Source organism: Nicotiana tomentosiformis, chromosome 5 (assembly GCF_000390325.3).
Source record: "Nicotiana tomentosiformis chromosome 5, ASM39032v3, whole genome shotgun sequence".
Lineage (NCBI taxonomy): Eukaryota > Viridiplantae > Streptophyta > Magnoliopsida > Solanales > Solanaceae > Nicotiana > Nicotiana tomentosiformis.
In genome coordinates this window covers 14,086,325-14,111,704 of record NC_090816.1, presented here as the reverse complement: position 1 = coordinate 14,111,704, position 25,380 = coordinate 14,086,325, and the positions used below count along the sequence as shown (strand labels likewise).

At 34.6% G+C, this 25,380-nt stretch overlaps 2 protein-coding genes across 2 annotated transcripts; both read left to right on the top strand.

Moving 5' to 3' along the window:
* Positions 1-17,131: 17,131 nt before the first annotated feature.
* Positions 17,132-19,056, top strand: LOC104098114 (uncharacterized). The gene is made up of 2 exons (XM_009604776.1): positions 17,132-18,385; positions 18,520-19,056. The coding sequence occupies exons 1-2, from the start codon at positions 17,132-17,134 to the stop codon at positions 19,054-19,056; spliced, it is 1,791 nt and encodes a 596-aa protein (XP_009603071.1).
* Positions 19,057-19,927: 871 nt separating this feature from the next.
* On the top strand, positions 19,928-22,548 carry LOC104098108 (uncharacterized). Its single transcript, XM_009604769.4, has 3 exons — positions 19,928-20,492; positions 21,073-21,574; positions 21,939-22,548. Exons 1-3 carry the CDS (start codon positions 20,073-20,075, stop codon positions 22,421-22,423), a joined length of 1,407 nt encoding a protein of 468 aa, XP_009603064.1. The 5' UTR covers positions 19,928-20,072; the 3' UTR covers positions 22,424-22,548.
* Positions 22,549-25,380: the final 2,832 nt, after the last annotated feature.

Here is a 25,380-nt window from a genome sequence, read left to right as displayed (position 1 = left end):
CATACTCCCTAAAGCCACCCCCAACTAAAAGTATTGCAGTGTCCTCACTGCACAATATCAAAAGAAAATAAGAGTAGTTGGAGGGTCTCCCCGAGGGCTACATCAGACTAGCAGACTGCGGGAGAGGGCTAATCACTGCTGCTGAGAACTCTCGGCCTCATCATCATCAGTATCATCAACACTCGACATGAAAGAGTACTGAGGACACGGTCGCATGTAATATAATTTACCGAACTATGAGTCGAGGTCGAATCCCATAGAGAACAATATATAGGCGATTAGGAATGTAAGAGAATTATTACTTATTATGCAATGCCAAACACTTAGAATGGTTGTTGAGAAAATATTATAGCTAAATGCGAAAATGTAAACTAATCTAGAAAGCAAGTAAAATGATCAATGGCTACAAGTATAGATGCATCGGGAATTACACTCAAGTAACGATCCAATGTATTTCACGATTTTACAAATATGAGTGAGTTTATGTTAATTAGCCTCGGGTAATAATTCTATATTAGCTTCTTCCGAATACTAACAAGACTTCCTAATTGAATTATCCCTAAAACAATTAATAGATTAAGTACACCCGAATATGGATACAAGTAGTTCAATCCTATCCCTAGGTAAAATCTATAAAGTGAGGGTTAAAGCCTCAAGTTCTTGTTAATTAATCTTTCTCAGCCCCAAATTATCTTTCCCAAAATTAGTTCGAAGTTAATGGGCGAGTCCTAGGGTTAGCTAATCCCTTTGGAAATATTAAAGAACAAGAACAATTAAAGAAATAATAACTCACTTCAATATAGCTAAAAATCGTTCAATACATAACCACAACAAGATATTTAATCCACACTTTAAACATGAATATTTCCATAAACAAGATTCAAGTGTTGAAAAAAATACTACACACTTAGATATTCAATACAAAGCAAGGACATGAAGAAATGAGCATAAATGAGTAAGAAATTCTCAACCAAAAGTTTCAAATCTTCAAGACCCAAGTGTGTGTGCAAGAACCCTAGCTTCAAAACTTGTCTTCTCTAGTCTAAGAGACTGAAAAATAAGCCAAAGATATCCAAAAGATCTGCTAGGTCGTATATTTGTGGGTTTGGAATTGAGGAGATGTAAATTTCTAAGTCTGCCCAGGTCTGAAGCCCGTTGACAGCACCTGCGGAAGTATCCACGCAGATGTGGCTCCGCAGATGCGTATAGCCTATCGCGGATGCGGATAGCCTATCACAGATGCGGATAGCCTATCGCAGATGCGAACATTGAAGGGAAACTCTGGCTCCGCATAAGCGGACTTGCATGCGCAGATGCGCAATCGCAGATGCACAATCGCAGGCATATTTTATAAGCAGATGAACTACTGCAAAAGCGGTTCTTCTTTCGCAGATGCGGTCCCAGGGAAGGAATCTTAATTCCATATATGCGTCCTTCCACCTTGCAGATGCGAGTTCGCATATGCAAACAGTGTTCCGCAGATGCGGAATCACTAAAGGATTTTGCACTTTTGTACTCTTTTTTGCTTAATTCTAATTCAATTGAATTCAACTCTCTTCATGGCATCATTTACCTGAAAATCTAGCAATACACACCATAAACAACCTCATATTATAATTAAAGAACGCGTAATATAAAGAAAAGAGACTAAAATAAGTGGTAAAATCACCACTCATCAGTTGTCATCCACCTCTAGCGGCCTGACCTCTACCTCTAACGGTCTGATCTCCATCTCTGGCTGTCTGACACCCGCCTCTAGCTGGCTGAGCGGGCGTTAGAGCAACAGGTGCGGGAACCATGGCACGAGAATTTTGTTGTGGCATGCCACCCAATAATCTCGGGCAGGACCTCCTGATGTGCCCAATACCACCACACTCAAAACACCCATCCTGCTGTTGTGGCTGTTGAAGCTGAAGTTGACCCGAACGTGCCGGATAACCACGATGATAGCTCTGAATCGGAGGCTTAGTGATATGAGCTGATGGTGCATTGTGTCACACCCCTTTTCTATCCCTCCCCCTCCCCCCCCCCCCCCCAAAATTATATGTGTGTTTGGATTGTGGGGGGGGGGGGTTAAAGAGTTTTTCAATTAAAGTGACAAACTTGACTAGGGATTATTTTATTTACAGAGTCGCCACTTGAAATTTGATTTTTGGGTGTTCCAAGTCACATTTTATTTGAATCTCTATTCAAAGGAATATTTGACTCTTTAATTATTAGTCTGCAAAAACAAAGTCTGGGTAAGGAATTCTATTGACCGGGGAGAAGATGTAAGGCATTCCCCGAGTCCCGTGGTTCTAGCACGGTCGCTTTATTGACTACAACTTGGCTTGAATTAATTTTGGATAAACTGTGATTTATTGGTTTCCATGTTTTATCTATCCGCTTTAAATTATTAAAATATAAAATTATCTGAACAAGTCGCGATGTCGCACACTCGTAGTTTTTGTACATATTACAAATTGCGCCATGCGAAACGCACTCGCGATTTGCAGCATGTTTATTTTTTTATTATTATTTAAAGTTATGGTCAAGCTGCATGAAACGCGAACTCGAATTGAAGATTATGTATCATGACTATGCCACAGGAACCGTACTCATAGTCACGATATTTTATTATTAACGTGCCTAAAAGAAAACTACGAGTATTTATAAGAATTATTTTCTAAACTAGCGATTATTGTAAGGACAATAGTTTATGGATGTGGAGTTATCAAAATGATTTTTACATCTATTACTAAGTCATTTGATCTAACATAATTGACATTCTCTTCATTTAATTTCCATATGGCTCAAGTCTTATACCACACGGTCCTTACATATATATATGCCCCATTTAAACTCCAAATAACCAAGTTCTTACCACCCCATGGCCCAAATATCTTAGCTAATAGTCCATTTTGTAATCCAACCCATTATCAATTAAACCCAGGTCCAAACTACCAATAAAGCTCTTAAGCAAAAAAGAAAACAACTGAAGCAAGTTCAATGCTAACACAGTAGGTAAAAAAATAAAAAATAACAAAGTATCCAATAGTCAATGCACTCAAGAAAAATCAAGATGCATTCATAGTTTATCTAAAAAACAATATGAACGAAACATAAATTTTTATATCTCCAACACAAAACAAAAATAGAAAGTAAGGTCAAGAAATGGACCTCCAATGATTATTCGCTAAATGAGATCTACAGCAGTTGAAAATGAGCACAACAACAATGCTTTCATTGCAGCTTAATAGGAAACCACGAGCGACGGAAGCCGAAGGAACCTCAGTTGCAACATGTACGTCTTCGTGTGGTTTTTTAGGAACTTGTGGTATCGTTTTGGAAACAGAAATGAGGGTTGTTTCTAGCTGGGTTTGGAACTGATTTCAAGACAGTTTTGCAGCTGTTTGTTGGAGGATAAGGAGCTGGTTAGAGATGGTATAATTACGACGGATACAAGGCTATTTCTGAGTGTTTCGAGACTGATTTCGGGGCTGTTTGGTGGAGGTTTTCAGCTCGTTTTTTAGGTTGTTTTTGCTGCTTTTTGGACTGTTTTAAGGGGTGATTTCAGGCTGTTTTTGGAGTGCTTTTGGGGTTGTTTAGTGGATGACTTTTGGTGCGTTTTTCAGCTGAGTTTTGGAGATATTTCAGCTGCGTTTTTTAGCTTCGTTTCAGGGGTAAAAGGGTGCGTTTTCTGAAGCGTTTTTTGCTAGGTATCAAGGTGGTTTTAAATGGCTGAAGTTGGGGATATATGTTGTGGGTGTTTTTCAGCTGATTTTGCTGCGTTTTGGGGGTGGGGGGATGATTTTGCTAGTTGAGTAGCGGGTGCATTTTTTCAACTTTCTCTACTACTCTCATGTTCAAAGAAAGAGCTCCCATGTTTCCTTTATTCGCTGCTTTAATAAGAGAAAAGGGGGCCTTTGTTTCTTTATTTTTCTTTTTTTAATGAGCAGTAGTGCTCTTTTTATTCTCTCTTTACTCCTCTTTTTACTCTCATTTTCCTGTGTTGTCCCCCTCTATCCTCCTTCCCTTTTTGACTTTATGTTGTATGTGTTTGGGGTGGAGATGAAGCTCATTGTTTTTGTGAGTGTCTGTGTGTGTTGGTGGAAGGATTATGTGAGGGAAGTACATGGGCAAAGTGAGTGTATGAGTGGGGGAAGTGGCATATGAGGTATTGGTGAGATGAGTGGAAAATAATTCATGTATAGTCAAAAATTAGGTGCTCACACACTGTAGGTTGGCTGCCAAGGGTAAGGTACATAAGAACCACGACTCCCTGAAGCACTGTGAGATGCCTGAAGCGCTGAATGAAATGGCCTGGGAGGATGGCCCCTACCCTAAGTACACCTTCCTCCATATGAGGCGCCACTGAAATTACCGGAATGACGAGGCCTCTAATCTGACACTGGCCCTCTCTCTTGAGCACGAACCAACTCGATCCGTCTAGCAATATTCACGGTCGTCTGGAAGGAAATATCACTCCCTACCTCCTTGGCCATCTGAATCATGATAGTGTAAGTGAGCCCATCAATAAATCTCCTCACTCTCCTTTTCAATAGGAAGCAAGATAGTAGCATGGTGAGCTAAGTCCACAAATCGAGTCTCATACTGGGTGACAGTCATACCACCCTGCTGAAGTCACTCAAACTGCATGCGATACTCTTCTCACGGGGTGACAGGGATGAATTTCTCTAGAAATAGCTGTAAGAACTAATCCCAGTTAAGTGAAGGAGACCCAGCTGGTCTAGTCAACATATAATCTCTCTACTATCTCCGGGCAGAGAAATACTGCAAAATCGACCCAATTGGTGTCAACTATACCCATGTTGCGCAACACCTTGTGGCAACGGTCTAGAAAATCCTGTGGGTCCTCAAATGATGCACCACTAAAATGAACAGGAAAAAGCTTGGTGAACTTATCCAACCTTAACATAGCCTCAAAAGCAGAGCGGGGCTATCACCGGCCTGTGCAACAATAACCAGCAGAACTACCCCAACTGGCGGGGCTGCTAGAGTCTGATACTAGGGAGCCACCTGCTCCGGGGTGGGAGTAACTGGAGTATGTGCTCCTCCCCCAACCCGAGAGACGGCTGGTGCCACCGGAAACATACCGGTCTGAGCCACACTCTCCATAAGGCCCTCCAAACGGACTAGAGCGTCCTGAAGCACTAGAGTGGATATGAACCCCTCCGGAACCTAAGTTGGTCCAATGGGTACAGTCTGAATTGGAACCTCCTCCTTAAGATCCACTTGAGGCTCTACTGTGGGTACTGCCGCTCAAGCTCTAAGTTGAGCTCTGCCTCTTCCTTTGCCTCTGCCTCTGGAGCGCCTCGGCCTCGGCCTCTGCCCCTAGTTATATCTGCCACAGTGGGCTCTGGCTCCTGTCCGGCGGTAGATGTAGTACGTGTTCTCGCCATCTGTGAGAGGAAAAGAATAGAAGGGTTCAATCATCAATTATAGGATACAAATCGCACGACAGAGTAAGAAAGAAGTGATGTTCTCTCTAAACTCCATAGCCTCTGAAAGATAAATACAGACGTCTCTGTACCGATCCTCCAGACTCTACTAGGGTTACTCGTGACTCATGAGACCTTAGCAACCTAGTGCTCTGATACCAACTTGTCACGATCCGGAATTCTCACCTTTGGGATAGTGATGGCGCCTAACATTTCACTTGCTAGGTAAGCCAACGTTAGAATAATCTTAAGCCATTTTTAAACAAATCAAACTTAACTAATGTTAATTTATGAAAATAGCTATGATAAAACTGAAATAAAGTGCGGAAAGCCATAATAACCGAATAACTAAATACAACCCTGAATCTGGTGTCACAAATGCACGAACTACTAGAATAATACACATAAAGGTCTGAATGAAAGTAAAGTTGTCTGAAAGAAATACACAACTAAGATAAAGTAGAAGGGGACTTCAGGGCTGCGAACACCGGGCAGCTGTACCTCAAGTCTTCGCCCAATAGTCAACCAAGCATTCTACTGACCGCCCTTGGGACCGACTCCAAAATCTGCACAAGAAGTGCAGAGTGTAGTATGAGTACAAATGTACTATGTAAGTACCGAGCCTAACCTCGGCGAAGTAATGATTAGGCTAAGGCAGGCCACTTACAATAACATGTACGCAGTATATAAAACTAATGACAGGAAAGGAACATACGGGAAAATAAAGCAGTTAACTCATGAAAATAACTCAATCCTCGAAAACCAGTAAAAAAAACAGAAATACCAATCCTCATAGTCTCGTACGAAAGCACCATAGTCAACACAATACAACAAAGGATACAAAACACATATATTGTTGCGGTGTGCAACCCGATCCCACTGTACCACATAACTTTTCCTTATTCTTCCATGTACATATCAATAATAATAAGTAAATATATGTTGCGGCGCGCAACCCGATCCCACCATATAATCATAGTCAATATCATAATTCTCCCTTATTTCACCATATCAATCGACCCTTATTTCACCTGTTGCGGCGTGCAACCCGATCCCACCGTATTAATATAAATCTACCCTTAATCAACATGTTGCGGCGTGCAACCCGATCCATAGATAAATCAACAAATATAATCAATTTAACAACTCGAATCACAAGAATTTCTACGATAAACGAATATGAAAGCTACAAATCAAGAAGGGAATTTCGTACCAAATCATGAAAGGATATAATTAATACTGAGCAACAAAAGTCAAATATATGGCAGTTAAAGGGTACAAGTATGACAAATAAGGCAATTATCAATTAAGCATAGAAATATGGAAGAAATTTACATTTATAATGCGAGAATAATAAATGACAAGTAGCAAGTTAAGGCATATGCAGCAATTAAGGCACGTAACAATCAAGACATGGAATACTATAATTAATGAAATACGGGTCGACATGGAAGCAAGCAATTGACGGCGTATATACACTCCCAACCTCGCATATACGCCGCTACACATGAAATTCACATAGCACATAGTTCAAGGATCCCTATTCCCTCAAGTCCAGGTTAGACCCAACACTTACCTCAAATCGCACTAACTCAATCCACTAGTAAGCATTTTCCTCTATTATTCAACTCCAAAAGGCTCGAATCTAGCCAAAATAATTTCATACTATAAATATAACCATAGCAAACCAATTCGAACAATAAAAATTACGATATTTGCAAAGAAATAAAAAGTCAACTCAAAAAGTCAACGTGGGGCACACGTCTCAAAATTCACAAAAGTTACGAAATCCGGACCCCCATTGAACGACTCCAACCATATCAAAATTACTAAATTCTGACCATAACTCGACCCTCAAATCCTCAAAGTTAGCCAAAGGGGTTTTCAAAATGTTCTAACTTAGAACACCAATTAAATGCTAAACACAACAATAGATTTGAGTACTTTAACTAAAATTGAATTAGAAATTCTTACCCCGATAATTTTCTTGAAAATCTCCCGAAATATCGCCTATCACCGAGCTCTAAATCGAAAAAATGGAAGGATGAGACGAAGTCTCATTTTAAGACTTTATTCTGCTGTCAAGAGATTAAAAATTACTGCCCAAATTTCCTTCATCGCGAACGCGCTATGAGCCTCGCGTTCGCGATGCACAAAAGTGCACAGCTGCCAGAATCCTCTTCGCAAACGCAGCCCCTCTTTCGTGAACGCGGTGAGCAACTTATCATGCCTTCGCGAACGCGTGCCTACCTTTGCGAACGCGAAGAATGATCTCGTCTACCTCTCCAGTAACCCTTTGCAAACGCGAGACCTCCATCGTGAACGCGAAGAAGGAAACCAGTAGCAGCAGGTTCAGCATATTTCAAGGATTCTGAAATGCACCGACATGGTACGAATTTCACCCGAGGCCCCCGGGACCTCAACCAAACATACTAACAATTCCTAAAACATCATATGAACATGCTCGAAGCGTCACATCACATAAAACAACACTAAAACCACGAATCGCGCATCGATTCAAGCCTAAGGAACTTATGAACTTTCGAATTTCAAAATGAATGTCGATTCATACCAAAACAACTCCGTTTGACTTCAAATTTTGCACACAAGTCATAAATGACATTACAGACGTATTCTAATTTCCAGAATCGGATTCTGACCCCGATATCAATAAAATTAACTTCAAACTTTGATATCTTTAAACCTTTAAATTTCTAATTTCCGACAAATGGCATTAAATCAAGCTAGGAATTTTCAAATTCGATTTCGGGCATACGCCCAAGTCCCACATCACGATATAGACCCACCAAGACAGTCAAAACACTGATCCGGATTCTTTTACATAAAACGTTGACCAAAGTTAGCTCAAATGAGTTTTTAAGGCAAAATTTTGCATTTTCTCTAGTTTTTCACATAAAAAATTTTTGGAAAAAGATACAGACTGCACACGCAAATCGAGAAAAACTGAATGGAGTTATTCGAGGTCTCGTAACACAGAAATGAAGGTTAAAATTGAAGATGACCTATTGGGTCATTACAAGTTGTCATGCGCAGAGGCGGACCCATGATTTGAGCACGACGGGGGCACCATTGTGTGCTAATCACTAGCGATAAAATTCGGCGTGCAACTCTTTAAAAACTTAATGATTATAATGACTTATCATCCAAGTATAAACAAAAAGAAGTTCTAAAGAAAGAAAGCGCCGAACAAAGAGAGATCTCTTCGCAAAATGGGTGCTATGGGAAGGGAAAATGTTTGATTAAGCATGTTTCGCACTTTAAAATTTCTAGTTTTTTAAATTAAAAAGGGGTTAGTGATCAAAAGGGCGTTCAAACTTTAAAGAAATCAAGATTAAGGGTATCTTAATAGTAAAAAAACTAAAGAAGAGTCTTAAACTCTTAGTTTCCATTGCTGAGTCGGAGTCAAAGTGATTGATGAAGAAGGTTGTGGCATAAGAATTTATATTTTTCTATTTGGAGTGATAAGTTTCAATTTGAAGCTTTTAATATTAAGGGATGAATTTGAAAAAAAACAATTAATTAACTATTTTGTATTAGAAGTTAGAACTAAACTATAATTGAATTCAAAAGAAAAAGAATAAAGAATAAATTAAAACAATTTGTTATTAAGTATATAAAGCAAGTAGTTGTATTCAATGAACTAAAAAAAACTAAATCATGAGGGACTCGAACCAGGATCATCTAGCAAACAAGGGACTTTAAGTCCCCAACAAAACCACTTCATCCCTCCACCTTTTTGTAGTGGCACAACTAAAATATTTAAGGGGTCCTATATATGTACAGATATATATATATATAACATATATATACAAGCTTTTTGCCGAGATTAACGGGGTCCCGTGATCCCTCTACATGCAACGTAGGTCCGCCTCTGAATTCATGCAGTTATATCCTTCCTATACACTACGGCAGAAGGCTTGCTAATAACAGATTAGACACAGATCAATTTTGTACGTAATACGTATAAGGTGCCATTACTGGTGCCATATGCTTGATTCATGTTGTATATTTTTCCTTTGTTATAAATGTTGTCACTATAGATTTTATTATTAATAGATGTTTATTTTTGTAGTTTTTCGCAACAGATGTTCATTTTTGTCGTTTCGTTCTTACTAATTATAGTTTAGTAGCTTGGTGTTTCAAATTGTCCAAAGTTATCTTCATTAAAACAATTGCTTTTAGTGATGGCATACTTACCAAAATATTGATACTAGGCTCAACATGTTGTTTTCCTTTATAAATAAATATTTTGTCGCACTAAGACCTGCATAAAGATCTTACTCTATATCATACTTTATATAACTCCTTTGCAGCAAGTAAAATAAAAATCTATTGCGAGAGGCGGTTCCAGAATTTTGGTAGGATGGGTACACTATTAAGAAGAGGTGGATCCAGAATATAAATTTTACGGGTTCAACCTTTAGTTCTTACGATTGCGTACCCATTGCACTTTTGGAATAATAAGTTCAAATTTTTTTTTAAATAGTAATTTTTTCCATGTTGAAAATATTGAGATTAGTTGAACCCATTGGCTATATGTTACATCATACATTGCTACTAGTTTTAATATACACATTTTGTTTAATCATATAAGATTTTACAGCGACAAAAGAAGAATAAGAATTTCAATGTGTGAAAATTTTGAAAGAATAAACCAAGAAAAAAAAGAAATAAAAAGAAAAAGTACTTAATTAATACGCAAAAAATAACACCAGACACGACCATCTCCCGTGGGCGTTACTTTTAGAAAAAAGAAAAGGAAAAAACAATATCATTGACATAAGATTTGAACTCACTACCTCTCCTAGAGAGGTACGCTTAATAATCATCACATTATATAATATTTTGAGCATGAGTGCATACACATATATTTAAATATTTTTGAAAAAAAATAATATTGTTATACATGATTTAGGGCGGAAAGCATGGGTTCACGTACCCCATGCGGGCCCATGGAACCCCCTAGATACGCCCAACTATTGCAGCTAAATCTTATTACAAGGAGAAATCATTGACATTTAAGTCACATTATCGGGAGCCATGAAATCCTAAACGGAAAACGTATCTTCACTACAGTTAGATCATTTTCATAATAAATTTCAGTTCATGCGAAGTGCTAGAGATAGAGATAAAAATGATCAGGGGTTACTATTTAACATTTTAGTTTTTGGAAGAACCTACCTTTTCGGATTTTTTTTTAAATATTTAGATTTTAGGAAAATATCATTTCATAAATTTAGTGTGGTCTTTCACATATCGGATAAATTTACTAGTATTATCTATCTATCTATCTATCTATATCTATATCTATATTTATATTATATTAAAAGCACGAATACCCTTAGCGAAATGTCGTTCGCCGTTTTTACCCTTTAAAAATAGAATTCATATCAGACAAAATAGTAATTTAATTATTTTTTCTACTATTTAGGATGCTAAAATCAACAAAAATTTTATTGTTAAAACTTTCCTTATTTAAATTCTACTTTTTTACTTTAAGTTTCTATACTATATTAAAAGCACAAAAGTCCTTAGCAAAATGTCGTTCGCCGTTTTTACCCTTTAAAAATAGAATTCATATCGGACAAAATAGTAATTCAATTATTTTTCCTACTATTTAGGATGCTAAAATCAACAAAAAAATTTATTGTTAAAACTTTCCTTATTTAAATCCTACTTTTTTACTTTAAGTTTCCTAGAAGTCGAAGATCTTTGTGAATTGCCACGCTTATTCCTAATTATGTAAAAACTGTTAAGAATCTTACTCTTCTACTTTAAGTTTTCTAGGTTTAATAATCTTTATAATTAATTAGAAATCGTAGAAGGCATCTATGTCTAAGTTTTAGTCCTTTTTTTTGGTAAGAACTATTTTAATCATATGTTAACTAAATTAGATAAAAATAAAGTTAAATTGCAACCACGCATATTTGTGTAAAGATCCAAACTTTTATCGTCAATTGAGTTTCCCCCTAAACCTTAGGATTTTTTAAATCAACTAAATACTATATATTAAATTCTTCCTTATTTGAATGACTTAGAAAGTTTTAATAATAAATATCTTATATAAATTCTTTTCATATTTATTTTGTATAACATATCAGTTTGTAAAAGACAAGTGATATCAAAACTGAAAAACTAAAGAGAATCAATAGCAAAGTAACGATGTGGTTATTAATTAAAGTTGCCTTGTCTATCAAAATAAGGTGGCGTTTGTTCTAACAGTAGGAGAAAATAAGTATCTGTGACTTTTTTTTAAGTTCTACATAAACTGATAATTATTTATTTATTTTTTTAAAATATCAACCAGGAACAATAATTTTTCAATATTCGGAAAACAACTTAAGACATGTTTATCAATTTTTACAAAGACTAACTTTTTTTCTTTTGGAAGATTTTACGAGAAAAAAGTTCAACACATTTGTCAAAATAAAAGACACTTAAGTTTCTTTATACGACAATTAATGTATTTATGTTTTAATCACACAAATTCAACCTATCCAAATATAATTATTCTAGAGGTAATTTTCCATATTATTTTTTCAATCTTTGTCAAGCATGAATACCATACGTAACCATAATCGATAAATAGTTGCAAAAGCACAATAATGAATTGACATTTTTTTATTACTATTGTATAACTCAATTAACACACTGTTTAATAATATTTGTATAATTTTATAAAATTATATACTCATTAATATGGGTACATGCAAAACGCGTACCTTAATACCAATTATATTAAAAGCACGAACGTCCTTAGTGAAATGTTATTCGCCTTTTTTAGTCTCAAAAATAGAATTCACCCTGACAAAGTAGTTATTTAATAATTTTCCCTAACATTTAGCACATTAAAAATAACTAAAAATATGATTATTAAATATTTCTTTATTTAAACTAGATAGAAAGTCTAAAATTTAAGGCTTTAAAATCTATTAAGATTTTACCTTATAAAAATTAAGATGTTTATTCAAAAGAATTTTTGTCAGTCGTATATTTTTATTTTCCTAACAACACAAGCACTTTTAGAGGGAAACTATAGCATATTTGTATTTAATTTGTATTTTAGTTACATTTAGTGATTTCATTATTGTTTCAAGAGTTAATTTTCTGGAAAAAAAAAATCTATAAAGATGCATTTCTTTTTTTAAAAAAAGGCAATAATTGTCATAACTTGAAAAAATGCATGAAGTTATTCTTAAAATTGTCTCTCATGATGCGAATCTTCTTTCAAAATGCCACAAACACAAGGCTAAAACCATACATTCATCATTGTCATGAACTTATATTTTTTATTTAATTTTTATTTTATAACTTAAGCATATTATCATTTATGTAACTTTTTAAAATTTTATATTTATTAGTGCGGGGTACACGCGCAAGGCGCGTACCCTAAAATTAATTATATTAAAAGCACGAAAGCCCTTATCGAAATGTTGTTCGTCTTTTTTACCCGTTTAAAATAGAGTTCACACTAGACAAGATAGTCATTTATTTATTTTTCTAATATTTAGAACTTTAATATCAACTATAATTTTGATTATTAAATCTTTTCATATTTAAACTATATACGAATTAAGTCCTACGTACTTATGACTCAAAATCAATAAAATTTTACTATTCCAAATAAGATTATGTCCTAAACAAATTCGAGACAAAAATCAACACGCAACAATTTGGAACTATATATTATTGATACGTTTTTCTCTTTCTAATGTTCCTCTATTAATTTACAACTTTGTGCATATTAGTTCTCCTTGCACTATCTTCTTACGCAGAAAAATATGGACAAAGCCAAAAATTATTTATCAAAAATAAATAAAATGAATCTGTTGTTCAAAAATTCAAACCTCCCAAAAAATAAACTTTTATACAAATTCGGAAGTATTTAAAAATTATTAAAAAAATATATCCGTGTCGATGCTTTTAAGTTGCATATATCCAATGAAATGATGGAGAACCTCTATGGAACATAATTTTTATCTTTATAGAGTTAGTTAAATAAGATTAATAATTATTATTTTTAAGAACTACACTTCAACTTTTAATTTATATTCAATTCAAATATAATTTTTGATATAATATAATGTGATCTTTGAGATTAAATACACGCGCAATAAGTAGTAACAAGATAGTAGATTCCTCCACCGCAGAAACGCGCAGAATGTTGAACCTCTTGACCTTCTCGATTAAATTTGCACATGTCCACAAACTACTGATTTTCTAAATGGTCGTATAAATGTGGAAGTTCGGAGAACAAGACAAATCCACTTAGCCGCACTTACACACACTTATTTTGAAGCGTATGCAAACCATATACGCACTTCCCTTTAAATGTCCATCTAAATATTGGAACAATGGTCAAACAACCAACAAAGTTGGTAAGTACTTGCTTATCATTAATCACACATATCTTAGATTCAAGCCTAGGGTATAAAATTGCTTTTATTATAGATCGAGTTAAATTTTTCTATTAAACTCTTAGAGCCCGTTTGGCCAAGCTATCAAAAATCGCTTATTTTGAAAAATACTTATTTTCATAAGTGCTTTATCCAAAAATACTTTTAAAAAAAAACAGTTTGTGTTTGACCAATTCATTTAAGAAGTACTCTTTGCAACATTTGGTAAATAAATTGTGTTTGATCGATCTTTCTAAAAAAGTACTTTTGAGTGTCAAATTACAAAAAAGGATAGTACCAAGGTCTAATAATTATTTTAAATAGAAAATAAACTTAAATATTTATTGTAAGAGACTTTTAATTTTTTTTGTTTTATTTACATAAATTATAAAACATAAAGTAAACATACATATTAAAGATTTAAATCAATATAACATATATAATTATACCAAAGCATATAATATTATCTAGTATATTTACTTATTGTTTACATGATAATTTAAATTATCAAAATACATCATTCAGTATGAATTAGAAGTGTATTCCACAAATTACTATAGATTGATAATCCATCATGAAATAATAAGCAAAGTCACACGTGATAACATTTCTCAACAATTTCATCTCTAATTCTATCACACAACACCTCCATGTTAGTAGAAGAATTGCCTTGCATTTCTAAAGGAATACCATAAGGTCCATCTCCTTCCTCAATCTCTACGGTAATGTCTTCATTAGCATAATAGTTGAATTTTTTATCGGTAGAAGAATGTCGTCGGATGAAATTTTATAATGTTATGGTAGCTCTAACAAGATGACTCTGAATGTCTAACTTGAAAGATGCCATTGAGCGTAAAATAGAAATAATTTTAAATATATAAAAAAATATTATTTCCGTAAAAAAAATAGTTAAGTATGTTTAAATTCAAATTCAAAAAGATTAACTAATTATTAACAACACATAATACATAATTTAAAAAAAATAAATTAAAAAAATAACTAATTATTACCTAACTAACTTTGTCCCGAATTGCCAAGTGGTCTATTGTGAGGCTGTCACTTGGATTAATGTGGAGGCTTTTTTTCTTCTTCTTTAAATAATATATAGATTATGCGATGCAATTATAAATTTATTACCTATTTTTAAGTGATTTTTAAAAATTAGATTTGATAATTGTTTTAAAGATTCGGGAATTAATAGCCTATAAGAGAAGAAATTATAAATAATTATTTGTAAGAAGAGAATTGATAATCCAAAGAAGGATGTAGTTAGTTTGCTTTAGGGTGAAAAAAGAAGAAGATAATTTAGAAAGTTACAAGACATTACACGAAGAAAAAATCAAAAATAAGAAAAGTCAATAAAGAATTTGGAAAGTTACAATGTGATTCATGTATATGATATCTTTAAATTTAAAAGAATGGTAAAAACAAAAACAAAAATGAAAAGAAAAACTTAAATCAATAAGGAATAATTTTGAAAATATAAATTTATAGTGAGGATAGTTTTGTCTTGAATAAAATAATTTTTTCCTTCTACTTTTGCTTCTTGGAAGAAGCTAGAATTTTTTGCTTCTTCCCAAAAGTAGAAAAACGATTTTGGTACTGGCCAAAAATACTTCTCCATCTTGACCAAATAATTAACTTTTTAAAAAAGTACTTTTTCAAAGAAAAAAAGAAGTAATTTTGGCCGGTCAGAAACTTTGTCAAACAAGCTCTTAATGTTTATTAAGATGTACCTGTTGAATACCTAGTTGATAATCTATTAGAATAACAAAATGCGCGGGGGCGGACTTACGTAGGGTCAAGAGGGTTCAAATAAACCCGCTTCGTCGAAAAATAACACTGTATATATAAGTATATTTTATATTTCTAAGAACGTTTTATGTATAAAAATTATTTTGACCCCGCTTAAAACATTGATGACGAATAGCATGTTGGCAAAGTGGATTCAAATTTTTCCCAAGGTCTTGAGTTCGAGACCAGTCAGAATTATTTTGTTTTAATACAATTTTCTTATTTAAATACGATATCGTTTATGTCTAAAATACAGTGACCCACCCCATTCCCAAACTAACAACCCCAATTCCGAAACCCTTCTCTGTTTCTCTGCATATTTCATAAAAAATGCTTGTTGTCTCTCTCTCCCTCCCTCCCTTTCTCTCTCTCTCTCTCTCTGCTGAATCTTTTAGTTCAATTTCAAGGTCATATAGCTTCATTCCATAACTGTCTCCTGCCATTAGTCTCTCACTCTCTCACCATCAACTATCACCATCAGGTTTCTCTCTGATTTTTAATTTTTTTCTTATACATATAAATTAGGTCTATCTTATCATTAAGTGATTTAGGGATGACTAATTGACTATAACACATTGGATTCAGATTAATTTTATTTTCTAAGTGTATGAGTGTCTTATGTATATGTGTTTGGCTAACTGCATTATATAGGTGTTCATTTCAATTAACTCAATTATTCCATGATATAAACAATCTGCTTTAAAATACTTGCCCATCACTAGAAAATACATTGCTGATTTTTTTATTTATTCTCTTTGTTGCTTCAAGAAAAGTTATGATGAAAACAATAACTCTTGTAAAGACATTTTGAACTTCCAAAGTTGTGGTCCAAAGCTATTTAATGATGATTAAAATCTCATCTAACTGTTTTATAATATAATGATATGTAAAATAAAAAAAATTAAATTATTGGTGAAGAATGAATAAATGTTAGTTTAAATTTAAGTTTAATTAAATTATTCTTCTAATTCGAATTCTAATTTGGTAATCCAGTTTATATTACAATGAAGAGATTTTATCCTCCGGTATCTTCCAAGTTGCCACAATCAAGTTCATCCTCTCTAATTGTTACTTCCGTGGAAGAAAATTTGAACCAATTAGTAGAACAACCTCAATCCTCTAAAAAAACAAAGACAAGGAATAAATCTCGATTCTTTAAAGACTGATCCAAAGGAGAGATTACCCATTAGAGACTTTCATCCAAATGAGTATGATGAGATTAGAAGAGAATACCTCCGAAGAGGTCCTTGCCAACCCCGATATCATAAGTTTCCTCAAAGAAATATTTCGGGCTTAAAGCGTCGTTTCAATCCTAAATGGTTTAAAGGATATCATAATTGGTTGGAGTATAGTGTGATTGAAGATGCAGCTTACTGTTTGTATTGTTACTTATTTCAAGATGAAGGCATTCATCAAGGTGGAGGTGATGTATTTTCAAGTTTAGGATTTAAGAGCTTGCACAAAAAGAACATATTAGATATGCATGGGTCGAGCAGTATTTATAATCAGGCAAAAAGGAAATGTGAAGATCTATTAAAACAAAAACATTCAACTCAAACTTCATTTGATAGGCAATCCACTCAAACCAAGCTCGAATACAAAATTCGCTTGAAGGCTTCAATTGAGGTGGTAAGACTCCTATTGAATCAAGGATTGGCATTTCGTGGACATCATGAAGATGAATCATCATTAAACAAGGGTAACTTTCTTGAGATTCTTTCACGGTATACAGAGAGGTGCGATAAAATTCGTGATCTTGTGTTGAAAAAGGCTCCAAAGAATGATCAGTTGACTTCTCATAAAATTCAAAAAGACATTATCATTGCATGTAAAATAGAAACAGTTAAAGAAATTATGGACGATCTAAATGGAGACTTTTTTGCATTACTAGTTGATGAATCATGTGATGTATCACGCAAAGATCAATTAGCTACTGTCATGCGATATGTTAATAGATGTGGATCTATGGTGGAGCATTTTATTGGGATCGTTCATGTTCGTAATACTACTGCTTTGTGTTTAAAGAAAGCAATTGTTGATTACCTTGCTCAACATTCTTTGAATTTATCTTATGTGCATGGACAGTGCTATGATGGAGCAAGCAACATGCAAGGGGATTTACGTGGCCTCAAAACTTTGATTCAACAAGAAAGTAAATCTGCTTATTTCATTTATTGTTTTGCACACCAACTTCAATTGACTCTTGTTGCGGTATCCAAAAAGTATCTTGAAGTGGGAGAACTTGTATTGTTGGTTTCTAATGTATTGAATATAGTGGGAGGTTCTTTTAAACGTATGGATGATCTTCGAGAATCTCAAGCAGAAAAAGTTCAAGAGGCATTAGACATGGGTGAACTTGAAACTGGTAGGGGTTTGAATCAAGAACTTGGTCTTGCTAGAGCTGCCGATACTCGTTGGGGTTCACACTACAAATCTTTTAAGAACTTTATTTCTATATTTGGCTCAATTATTGATGTTCTTGATACTATCGTTGTTGATGTCCGGACTTTAAAAGAAAGAGCTAAGGCAAAGGGATATCTTAGCACTTGTCAAACATTTGAGGTTGCTTTCATGTTGCACCTAATGAGAGATATTTTGGCGATCACAAATGAGCTTAATACGTCCTTACAAAAAAAGGAGCAAGATATTGCAAATGCTATTCTACTTGTTGAAGTGGCAAAGAAACGGTTGCAAAAGTTAAGAGAAGAAGAATGTGATTCACTTATTGATAAGGTATCTGCATTTTGTGTCAAGTATAATATTTTGATACCAAACTTTGATGACCTCTATGTTAACTCTGGAAGATCTCGACGTAAAGTTGCTGATTATACTATTTTACATCACTATCGTGTTGATTATTTTTTAAGATTATTGATTGGCAAGTTCAAGAACTCAATGCTCGTTTTAATGAGGTGACAACGAACTTGCTTGTTGGACTAGCTTGCTTAAATCCAGTTGACTCATTTTTCAGTTTTGACATAAACAAGATATTGAGGATGACTGAATTATATCCTGATGATTTTGATGAGAATATAATGGTTACACTCAAGAATCAGCTTGAAACTTGTATTGTTGATGTTCGTGATGTTGATGAAAGGTTCTCAAATTTACAAGGACTTGTTGATCTTTCTGAAACACTAGTTAAGACAAAGAAGCATTTGAATTATCCATTTGTGTTTCGCCTTGTGAAATTTGCTTTGCTTCTACCTGTTGCCACTGCTACCGTTGAAAGAACTTTTTCGGCGATGAAGTCGATCAAGAGTGAATTGCGAAACCGAATGAATGACGAATTCATGAGCGGTTGTTTGGTACCTTATGTAGAAAGAAAAATATTTAACACCATTTCTGATGAGACTATTATGAATACGTTTCAGGAAATAAAAACTCGTAGAGGACAGTTGTAATGATATATATTTTTTTGACCTCTTTATATATTTGCTTCTTCGCATTTTGAACCCGCTTGATAAAAATCTCGGGTCCACCACTGAAAGTGCGTGAGTCTCAAACGTCGTGAAATGGCAAAAGAAGCCAATCAGTATGTGACACATGGAAACAATAATCATTTAAATGCGGAAAATCAATGTTATTTACATAATTACATTACTATATTATTTGAACTCAAAATTATCTATCATCATTTGAACATGCATAAATGATCAATTTAACTAAGTTATTTAGATTTATAGCATATGTACTTATATTTTAGAAATGGAGTATGTGACGTTATCGTATCTTAGTTAAAACTTCTTCCCATAATAGAAATGAACTTAAATTGCTCGTTAAAATTAGTACTCTCCTCGTCTCCATTTATGTGAGGATTTTTGGATTTTGAGAGTTAAATAATTTTTTTATCGTAATTTTTTTTATGCCTTTTAAATTAATAATTCTTGTGACTTATAATATTTTTTTTATATACAACAACAACATCCCAATTTATTTCCACAAGTGAAGTATGAGCATGGTAAGATGTACGCATCTATCTTACTGCTATAATTTTTAAATTTATAGTAAATTTTGTTTAAAAAAACTAAAACATTATATGTCCAAATTCAATCAAATTCAAGAAATTTGACTCTTGATGTTTGAACTATGCCACAGTAGAAATACTATTATTATTATTATTATAAAGAAAAGGAGGCTCATATTTGAATCTTTTGAACCCAAAAGAATAAGGAGTCGGCATTTCGGCAAGTGATTCAAAGGTCAAACATTTTTTTATTTTTTTTATTTTTATTTTACTTTAACTATAAATATTGACTAACTAATCTCCTCTTTATAATCTCCCTCTTCACTCTTTCTTTTCCACCCAATTCGCTTCCTTGAGTTCTTCCATATATTGTACTAGAAAACTAAGATTCTCTCTTTTCCCATAGATTTATCTATACTAGTTTTTTTTCTTCTTTTTCTGTAAAGATCTAAAATGGCTTCTCTACAACAGTTAACACTAGATTTGATAAGGCAGGATCTTCTTGATGATATTATTTTTGAGGAAAATTACGGCTTATCGGAAACCAACACTAGTTTTGATTCAAAAACTGAATTAAATAGCTTTAAATTCGAGGCAAAAGCACCTCGTATAAGTTCAAATTTCCGGAAATTCGGTTCAAAAACAGAGGATTCAGTTCAGAAAATGGAAAATACCTTGGGGACGAAGCGTTACAGAGGGATCAGGCTAAGGCGGGGTAAATTTGTTGCAGAGGTTTGTGACCCGACCCGAAAAGGGAAACGGGTTTGGCTAGGAACTTTTGATACTGCAATAGATGCAGCCAGGGCATATGATACTGCAGCGTTTAGACTAAGAGGGAGCAGAGCAATTCTGAATTTCCCTCCTCAAAAGAAGGTAATTGTTGTTTCTATTTATGTGACAGCTTTTTCTTTTTAATAATAATAAAATAAATATATTTTTATTTTTAAAAGTAATTAGGTTAAATATCTTTATTTTATTTTTAATGACATATATCTTAAACAATCAAGAATATCATTTTATTTTTAGTTATAATCAGAAATACTCCATTTTCTAAATTGTATTTCTATACTTTCATAATCAGAATATTATGAAAAATTTAAGAGTACAAGTTTTTTTTTCAAATTTTAGAATTCATGCGGAGTCAAACAATTCATGAGAAACTAAATGGCTAAATTGATAGATTTCAACCAAAGGGCGTTTGATGCTTAGAGGAGAATTTTTGTGTGTTATAGTCCACGTCATTTGCATGAATTCGGTCGACTGTCTCCAAATCTTCTAAAATTTTATGTGCCTATAAAAAATGTTTTTTGGCGTTAGGGCCATAAAATTGAAATTTTGTACAATTTTCAGACTTTCGTGTGTTATAGTCCACGCCATCTGCATGAATTCAGGGGATCGGATCCGAAACACCTAAAATTTTGCAGGCTAATACTGATTTAATTTTCAATCATAGGACATGGAATTAAGATTGCCTGAGATAAATGGCATTTTTTACCCAAAGGACAACGATTCACAGCGTTCAGAGAACAATGGTACTGCACTGCTTGTTCCGCACGACTTATTCAACAATGAAGGGCTAGAGCAAGTTGATTTATTACTTCCGCATGCAACAGAGGCAACTGTGATGAACAGAGGAAGTATGGTTAACGCGAATGTAGCACATGATCAGTGCAACGACGGAGGAGAAATAGTGCAGCCCGATTTACATTTTGTGAAATCATTTGTAGAAATTGATTCAAGGAGTAATGACAAAGTGGAGCATAATGATATTGCTAGAGGAAGTTCATCATGTGAAAGACTATTGGTTGAAGCTGATGCATTGACCAACATTCAGAACGTAGATTCAATGAACAAGTGCACAATAGCAAGGCTAGAAAAAGATTATGGGATTACTCGCGAGATTCTAGAGCAGCATTTTGGGAAGACTCTTGTAGATGCTGCCAAGACCCTACGTGGTAAGTTAACTCTAGTGCATATATTTGAGGCTTGTATCTCTTTTCATGTTATTAAAACTTCCCCCGTTTTAGTTTATCTGAACCTTTTCGCTATTTGAGATTCAAACTATGTAAAATTTGACCGACATTCTGAAAATTTATTTTTTCATCATATTAACATGAAAAAAATGTAACTTATTGTACTTTGCGTATAGTTTTTGAATATCTAAATTTTAATTTTAAATTATCGAGTTAATCTAATCCAAAAGCGACAAGGTCCACATAAACGGGAACGGAGATCAGTATGTCTGTATGCCCTTTAATTAGATGAGATGAGTTTTGCTTAGGTTCACTGAAATCCGTTTTTGGAACTTGTTTTTTGCAGTTAGTCGATCAACATTGAAACGAGTATGTAGAGAATACAATATCTCTAGATGGCCACATCATAAGACCAGAAAGGTTTATCACCGTGTTAGCCAAGGCGTATCTCTACAAAGTGCTGAACAATATGTGGAAGATACTCAACAATGTCCTGATCTGTCCCAAGAAAAAGGCACAGATCTTTTGGCGCATAAGAAATTGCCTGCAGCAGAAAAACCTTGTGATAATCTGATGACTTTAAAGGTTACATATAGAGGCGATATCATTAAGTTTCAACTCTCCCCTTCATCAACCAGGGTAGAACTGGAGGTGGAAGTGGAAAAGAGGCTTAACATATCACTTCAGAGGTTTTCAATCAAGTATCAAGATGACGACGACGATTGGATTTTGATAACTAGTAATTCAGATTTGAGTTACGGTATGAATTCATTAAGATTGTTAGGAAGAACTACTATGAAATTACTGGTTACCCCAATATCTGAGACATGAATTTTCGCTAAGTTATTATGGTTCATCTTTATTGCCGAACTTTAGAGTGTTGTTTCTTTGCCAGTGATATTTGTTGTATGTCTTTGAGCTCATTATAAATAATAGAGAAGTCTAATTTGAAAACCCTTTTGGACTGTTTAATATCAGTTGCTTCAGAAAAAAATGATTTAAGTGCCACTAATGGCATTTATATATAAACTTTTTTACAATCGTTGAACCAAGTAACTTTCTACATCACACACACCCTTTGGGTGCGACCCTTCACCGAATTATGTGCGAATGCTGGATGCTCTGTGAACAGAGCTGCCTTTTTTTTGTTGTTGTTGGTATTGAGAGATATTGGGATAGAAATATTGGAGTTCAGGATTATCCTTAACTTCGAGTTTATTGAAGTGTGAATTGACAGATAAATTACTTTGATCAGTAAATTTCGATTCTACTATAACATGTGTTTCAATCATAACAGTTCTTGTGTAGTACAGTAGATAATTGTTTATCAGTATTTATGGACACTATTGGTATCAAGATTTTTATAGATAAATAAATAGGTTAGCTCTTTCGAAACCTTTAATTAATTATGTACTTCCAAATATTTTCTCACAATACAGGTGTGCCCGTATACATATGAGTTTCAGTTTTCTGTCTTTCAGTGTTGCTTTATAAAGCACACTAGGGTAGTGAAAGACTGAACGTAGGCGGTTATGTGAGTGTGTAATATAAATCTGTTAAATAGGAAAGTACATGCGTGCTACTAGGCCTACGGGTAAGAAAAGGAAAAACTCTCAACTACCTACTAACCTTCTATCCTAATACTCGACTTCAACAACCTCCTATCAAGGGTCATGTCGCGTCATGTCCTACCTAATCACCTCTCCCCAGTACTTCTTAAGTCTGCCTCGACCTCTACTCAAACCCGTCATGGTCAACCTCTCACACCTCCTAACAGGAGCGTCAATGCTTCTCCTCATAACACTCAGCCGCGTCATAATTTCTTTTTAACAATATTTATACGTTTGAACTGAAGACTAAAAGGTGGTCAAGTCTGATACCAGGTAATATTATTATGACAGATGGCGAAGAAAAGAACAGAGGGTGAAAAATCGATCTTCATCGTTCTACCGAATAAATTACCATTGGCAGAAAGTTACTAGCAATTCTTGTCAAAAGATCAGTATTGAGAACTTGACTTGAGTATTCAATGGAGTGATAGTCCTGGATTAAAATGGCCCTCGCCTAGAAGCATCGACTTGCATTGTAAAAGGTTCTAACGAAAACTCCCCTAGATTCTCTAAGGTTGGTATGTAAAGGCCAACTCATCGTTGCACTTATTTTAGAAGGATCAATATGCATCACCTGATATGACCAAGATACTATCAACCTAGTTATGTGCAAATGAACACTAGGATTTTTTTACAAATACATGGTAGTCCACCCACTCAGTAACTTAAGAACTGTATCTAGATGCACCAAATGTTGATGTAGTGTAACACTGTATATAAGTAATGTTGAAGGCCGATTTGAGGTCGGAATTGGATGTTGGACTCGTATCGGAATGGGTGTTCGGAATTTGTCAATTTGATCGGGTTATGGGGTGCGGGCCCGGGGTTGACTTTTTTATTTTACTTAAAGAAGTTTTATTATTCGGATTCGTTTCCTATAACTTTTATTTATGATATTAAGTTATTTTGGCTTGATTCAAGTCATCCAGAGGTTGATTAACGCGGGAAGGGCTTATTAGAGGATTGATTTAGCTTGATTGAGGTAAGTATCGTGCCTAACTTTATGTGGAGGAAACTTTCCCTGACGTGTACATGAGGTGACGAGTGTGTGCACGGGCATATGTGTGGTAATTGACTGGATTAAGCCTTAGGCTATTAATATGCCTTGATTTGGAGCTGTTTGTTATATGAAACATGTTTTTATTTTGTTGTTCACTCCTCGTACCCTTATATTATTGTGATAATTGTTGTACACATTGTTGTTGAGCCACGACTATATCTTGTTGTGGCATTGATATTGTTATTGTGGTGATGTTATGGCACATGTGTACGTGAGGTGTGGGTGGTTGTTATTGTTGTGTTGTGATTGAGATGTGCATACGGCGGAATAAAGGTGGTGTGTATATTGATGCGCATGCGGTGAGATAAGGAGGCTTATGCGCGTGTTGCTAATATGGAGAAATACTTCATTGTGAAGCACACGCGGCGAGATGAGGGGGCTTATGCTCGTGAAGCTGTTTCGGGAAAATATTTTAAAATGTGAAGCTCACGCGATGTCGTAGGGATGATTTGTGATTTGTGACTCGTGATTTATGATTATGAGGTGTGGTACCTCGGTGTGATTATTGTTGTAAATCTTGTGTTGGAACGGCTTGAGGATTTGAACGGTCATTGTTTTTCATTAATCACTTGTACTTTAACTGTGTTCGGGTTAATTTGTTGTGTTATCACATGTTTACTCTTTGTTGCCATTTATTGATTCCGCTTCTCGTTGTTAGCTTTATATTGATATTCTGCACAGGTTTTATGTTTAGTGAGTGTCTTGACTTGAACCTCGTCACTACTCTACCGAGGTTAGTTTTGATACTTACTGGGTACCGATTGTGGTGTACTCATACTACACTTCTGCACATTTTTGTGCAGATCCAGGTACCTCGGATCGAGCCGGTCGCTAGTGTGTTAAGCCAGATATTGAGGAGACTTCAAGGTATACCTGTTGTTCTCGCTCACAAGCCTCGGAGATTTCGCATGTACTCTCTGTAGAGCTTATGACTTCGTACTACCAGTTTTGAGATTTATTTGACTTTGTATTTTCGCTTTTGGTTATGTTAAAGCACTTTTCAACTTTCATTATTATTTAAGTTGGTGTTTAGTTCTGTTGATCTTGATATGTGATAGGCTTACCTAGTCCTAGGAACTAGGTGCCATTACGATCCTAAAGGTGGGATTTGGGGGTCT